Source organism: Selaginella moellendorffii, unplaced genomic scaffold (genome assembly GCF_000143415.4).
Source record: "Selaginella moellendorffii unplaced genomic scaffold, v1.0 SELMOscaffold_9, whole genome shotgun sequence".
NCBI classification, from domain to species: domain Eukaryota; kingdom Viridiplantae; phylum Streptophyta; class Lycopodiopsida; order Selaginellales; family Selaginellaceae; genus Selaginella; species Selaginella moellendorffii.
This window is the reverse complement of record NW_003314270.1, coordinates 828,829-834,828: the sequence shown is the minus strand read 5'-3', so window position 1 is coordinate 834,828 and position 6,000 is coordinate 828,829. Positions and strand designations below refer to the sequence as shown.

Sequence of the window (6,000 nt, the reverse complement as noted above, 5' to 3'; positions counted from 1 at the left end):
TTGCCGCCGTGCGGGTGATTGATCTGGAAATCCGGGAGAGAAGGATAGATACCTCAGCAATCTGATGATCAAGATTTTTGTTATTCATTTGGTTGATAGAAAAAGCTCACAATACTCTATGATTGAGGTTCAGCTGGCGAGAGTTGGGAGAGAGGCTAATTTGAATTTCCCTGAGATTTATTATAGTCATGAAACTGTTGATGACCTCGACTCCTTGTCATTGTAATACTTCAAGCTGAATCTCAGGTGAGACTGTATTGCACAATTGCTTCTTCCTCATTTTCGTTTATATGGATTTATAAAGTAGTTCCTGATTGACACTTGGAGGATTACCAAGCCCCACCGTGGCAATGCTTTGAAATCTTCAACACTAAACTCACAATATGTTATCTCGATAAACTACCCAGGTAAACTACTCGGGTGATGGAAGTGCTATTCTTTAGTGTAATGTATTCTTAAGTAGTGTAATGTACAAGTCAAGATCTAGAAAATGGCGGCGGGGTTTCTGCCTGGGCCTCACTGACGATGGGGTTTCCCTTCCAGTTGCAACATTATACTCCCGAGAACTTGCCTCAGGTACTGCTCGAAAATTTCCCTGTCTATAAAACTTTCATGGTGGTTTTTATGCGAGGCCGCTCCACCATTGTTCATCATTTTGAGTGCTCCAATGATCTCGGAATCCATCTACAGAGAAGAAGTTTTTTAGTTGTTCCAGAGTTGGAACTCTTTTCCCCCACGAGAAGTATATTCACATACCTCTTCGATTGCTCCAAGCGGTGGCAAACCAGCTCGAGGTGAGACGAAGTCCAAGCCAAGGATGAAGTCATCCTTTTTTATTGAGCGTTTTCCAGGCCTCGGAGATCACCTGTTGCGTGAAGCGCGAACCTATCAGAGGTAACATGGAGAGAATTTTGTGCTTTTACCTTCTTGTTCTTGTCGCTCAGGAAGGCTTTGACACTTTGGCCGTCGAATTTCTTTCGTACGTGAGCCACAGTTCTTTGAAGAGCTCCACATACTCGTTTTGATCGACGAGGGCGTCCTCGTTAACTCCCGATCTCGAGAGAGCAGCGTCCACTACAGCGTCCACTACGGGCAAACTCGCCTGGAAGAAAACAGTTTAAACACTCCGAGGAAGCTCACACAACCCCAAAGAATTCCGCTTGATCACGGAATTCCTCCGCATAGATATTGCTAACGTAGCTACTGACGAACTGGTATCCAACTTTATCATCTCCAGCTATGCAGCGCCTATCGAAGGAGGCCATGTCGTCAATCCGCTTAAGCTTGCTAACCTCGAGGATGTGCCGTAGAGACATTCTGATGCTGTTCATCTCTGCAGAGTCCTCAAAGGTTTTAAGAGCTGCCCACTCGTCATCGTCTTCGAGTAAAGCCACAGCTTCGTCAACCGATGCCTCCACACCAGTTTGGTGTAGGCATGGAGCCTGCAGCTTTTGTCGAGCAAATCCAGCGAGAAAGAGGGCATCCCTGCATAGTGCTCCACAAGCTTGGCGCGCTCTGGAAATCTCGAGCACAGCAGCCCAAGCACGGGAAGCTTGCCCATGAAACCTCTTGAGAATTCACACCGCAAAGTTCCAACGACAAAGGATCTCAAAGAAATCTCTCGTACCTCAGTGAATCCGTCCTGCAACACCACGACATGCATATCAGTGCACCGCATGTCATCGCGGTAACTCCATAGACAACGAGCTCAGCAGTGGAGGCAATATAATCCACTTCCTCACGAAACCTCTTTCGCTTTTCTCTCCAACATTCTCCCTCTCCCACGCTGCTGCTAAAGATATCGAACAATTCCGCCTGATCAATGATGAACAAGAAGCTCTCGCCAGCAGCTCTCCTGACCCATGAACGTCTTTCACAGACGCGAGCGCTGCAATGCGATCCAGCCGCTTGACATCCCTGCAGTAGCAAAACCGCAGCGCGTTCATCACATAGCCCACCAAGCCGTCGTCTCGATAACCCATGAGAGCGCTCTCCATGTCCCAGAAGCAAACAACTAATCATGCAGCAAGCCAGCGCCCTCAACAAGCAGCTCTTGCCAACAACGAGCGCTGGTCGGCGTGGAGTCTCAGCCGCTCGCAGTAGCTCCTCACGGCCTACAAACGCGATCTCGCCGCCGGGTCTAACCGGTGGCTTCCCAACGCCTGGATATGGAGATCCGTGATCGCGCCTGACGTGCATAGCTTCACCTTGTCGATCTTAGCTATCTTGTCGAGTGCCTGCTTCGCATGCTCAAGATCGCAAGCCAAGATATAATTAATTGATTTTAAATAGAACTTTACTGAGAGTTAATCAGAGATGGTATGAAGAGAGCGGTAATATAATTATTATAATCAAATTACTATTGCTTTTCTATAGAAATATTCATAATAAATCATTGATTGACAAAGAACCAGTTGAAAGCATCTAAAAAGTTGATTGTCAAGGAGATGAAATTTCTTTCTAATTCTTTTCTAATATATTAGTGAAAGTTCCTGTTACAACACATCTATACAAAAGAAAAAGCTACCAAATAATAAGCGTCCCACTTCACAAGAACTTCTCCAAGTTCTTGGAAAACTTTAAGGAACTGGACAACTCTCCAGGAAGGGCACGATTCCTGGTTGAGTCGGGCACGCTGCCAGTGGACAATTATCAATGGTAGCCCCCCACCAGTTCACAGAGTAGTCTCCCATCCTGGTGGCAAAGTAAACCAAGATAGCCATAAACGCGACGCCAGCGTCCAAGGCAGCCGATAGAACATAGTTGTGCCGCTGCCACCACGCCTTCCTATACCGGAAGATGAGATAGTTGAAGACAAAGCCCATGAGAAACCAGCTCCAGTAGTTCACTGCTGTTGCCGGTGGTATGGCTCCGGTGGCTCCCAAAAGAATCGGCATGTTGACGAGCCTCAGCCATCGCTGCTTGGGAAATAGCTTGATTGCGATCCAGACGAACACGGGTGCCACAGCCCCGACCAGGAAGAACCAGTTCATCTGGTTGTACTGGCCGAGAGAGCCCCACATTCTCATGGGGCCGATCAATCCCCAGATAACCGAGGCGTCGAAGAAGACGGTGTCGTTGGGACACGTCCAGGGGCTGTTTCGCGGGAGCTCGCTGGGATGGCAGATGCCTTTGATGGAGCTTAGCAGCCACCAGGCGGTGCTTAAGTTGACGGTGGCTGCGATGACAGTGCCGAGAACCTGTGCAAAGATGAACAAAGAAGTAGAGCCGAGTGAAAACTTGATTCGAGTGACTCTACCTGGACTGTGAACATGGACCTTGGAGGTATTTTCATGTAGTGCCCGAGTTTGAAGTCGGATAGAAAGCTCACGGCCTGAGTCATGCTTATGTAGCCGTAAGTTTTGAAGAGAACGTTGGCGACTGGCCGGTTTGGATAAACATAGCCGATGAGATACTCGGTGATGACGTTTAGACCGGGTACCTGGAAGCGTAGGGAAAGAACTATTTTCTTGTCAAGGAACAGTTTGCAACCAAAGACGGCTTCATACCTGGTTTGTGGTCGCGGCGATTATGGCGATTGGCATGGTGAAAATAAAGGCGATGCCAAACGCAAATAACAGCCCCCACCATCGCAGCTGAACTGTGGAGTTGAAGTACTCACAAGTAAAAATGGCGAGCGCCATAGAGGCGAACATCATTCCTAGAAACCAAAACTGTGGGACGGTTTTATAGCGCATCATCAGCCTAGTGTGCACGTCAACCTTGCGAGATGTCAAGGCACTCGTTGTCATAGAATAAATCTCCCTGGAATGGTCGAAAGTTATCAGAAAATGCAAGAAAAACAGCATGCAAAAGCCAAAAAAAAAGAGAAAACAAGACTGAAAAACTTACTTGCCATGGAAAATGGCTACGTGAGCAAGAGTCGCAGTAAGCGCTGCAAACGAGGCCCCATAAGTAAACACAAAGAAGTTGCTCAGGTGGAGCTTGCTGTACGAGTTGTAAGCATCGTAGTCGAGTTGCAGACTGTGATCCTTGATCACCCTGGTGAAGTTGTATTCCGAGCCATCGTCTGCGTAGAGCCCCGAAGAGAATATAGGAAATCTCTTGGCCCCGTAGAGGTTGCTCCAGTAAGTGAGCGGCGTGACCACGTACATGAAGAGTGAAAATCCCACCATCACGTTGGCAGTAGCAAACCAGGGACTCGCGAGTGGACTGCCGAGGTAAGAAGCTACGGCGGCCCAGTCGAAAGCAATGCTTCCCAGGCCAAGTCCATAAAACCCCGAGCCTATTTGTTGTGCTGTGACCGACTTTGGCCAGGCGTAGCATACCCACGACAAGGAGCTCAAGGAAATAAACCAGTAGTCCGGGAATGTGTAGTAGCAAAAGCTGAAGGTAAGCGCGATGAGAAAAAACTGTAGTCGCGTCAGTCCACCCTTTCGACGGACATCCTTTTCATGCAAAGTCCTGTTTCAATCATAGAACAAAGAGAAACTTTATTCTAGTGTGAAGTTAGCAACCGCGTACCTGAAGATCGAGACTTGCACCAAGTTGGAAGGCCACCACATCTCGGCTGGATCCACCAAATACTTGCGAAAGATCCCAGCCCAACCATAGCCAATGATCTGTATCACAAGAACAAGTTTTCTAGATGAAGTTCAAGAGCATAAAAGACTCTAGTACCTGAGTCGTGATTGTGATGAGCAAGCCCACTCCAAATTCCATTCTTCGCTTGTAGAACGCCTTGACAATCGTGACGATTCCAACGGCATAAGCACTGCCGGCACCGGTGTTTGCGAAGATGGTGATGAGGACATGCTCCTTTTTGTTGAAAGCCCCCGGGTTGAGCGAAAACTCTCGGCCGAAGATCGAAAACTTTCTCGTCGGCAGCGTTGCAGCCATGAGTTTGCCGAGCGGGAGCGTGACAATCTGCGCGGAGATGGCAGTGATGATCAGAGGCTCCGTCCTGTACGCGAAGAACTGGTTGAAAAACGCGAGCAGCACGCACGACACGACTCCCAGCGTCCACATCCGAAAAGTGTAAACCGGGAGGCTGGGATCATCGCTAGTGTCGACTGTGAGAGCAACCTCCTCGATCGGAGACTGTTCTTCTTTCTCTCCAACTTCTTCTTTCTCGGATCCTCCCTGGTCCAAACTTTCATCCTTGAGCTTGGGTTCTTCTCCAACTTGATGATCTTGATCTTCTCCTCCTGCCTGCGAATTCTCTTTGCCATCGTGAAGATCTCTAGCTTCTTTCTCTGCCTCCATCCTCTAGACTGGCCTCGATCTGTCTCCTTTGCGAGACCAAAGTGTGCCGACAAGTGAGAACTTCGTATGAAACAAGGAGGAATAATGTCCAAGCTGGCTGGCGCTCTTCCCCATGAAAACGAAACTTTCTTGGCGTTTACTCGGGACCATCTTCGCACTAAGACCGACCTCCTGGCCTCTGTCGGCGATTTGGATGAATCCAATTCGCGATATCGTCGATCACACGGAGAGCCAGGCCGCTCGATTCACACGGCGCGTAGATCGTGGCGCGCGCCATGGCGAAATGTAGGTCCTACCCGCGCAAACCGCCTGGACGAGTGTGGATCATCCATTGCGCTCACGGGCGACCTAACAGCCTTGTTAGATTTCTGTGGCATATTCTGGCATATTCTGACATAAGCTTTGACTTCAACAAGTTTGCACTCCCAGGAATCGAACCCGGGACTGTTCCATGGCAGGGAACTATTCTACCACTAGACCAGCAGTGCTTAGATGAGTATTCCCGTAACCTTTGATTAGATTTTAAAGTATAATTTTATAAAATTTGCACAGCCCAGGAATCGAACCCGGGTCTGTTCTGCAGCAGTGCTTAGATGAAGATTGCCGTAAAAAGACATTAGCTACATAATCTGTAATAACCTTTGATTAGTTTAAAAGCTTAACTTTAGAAAACCTGCACTGCCCGGGAATCGAACCCGGGTCTGTTCCGTGGCAGGGACCACTAGACCAGCAGTGCTTAGATGAGTATTCCCGTAACCTTTGATTAGATTTTAA

At 48.4% G+C, this 6,000-nt stretch overlaps 1 protein-coding gene across 1 annotated transcript; it reads right to left on the bottom strand.

Annotated features, from left to right (window-relative positions):
* Positions 1 to 2,453: 2,453 nt before the first annotated feature.
* LOC9632823 (oligopeptide transporter 4) lies at positions 2,454 to 5,446 on the bottom strand. The gene is made up of 6 exons (XM_002967551.2): positions 4,642 to 5,446; positions 4,486 to 4,583; positions 3,853 to 4,425; positions 3,510 to 3,765; positions 3,260 to 3,442; positions 2,454 to 3,200 (listed from the first exon to the last, which is right to left on the bottom strand). Exons 1-6 carry the CDS (start codon positions 5,224 to 5,226, stop codon positions 2,580 to 2,582), a joined length of 2,316 nt encoding a protein of 771 aa, XP_002967597.1. The 5' UTR covers positions 5,227 to 5,446; the 3' UTR covers positions 2,454 to 2,579.
* Between the last annotated feature and the right edge of the window lie 554 nt (positions 5,447 to 6,000).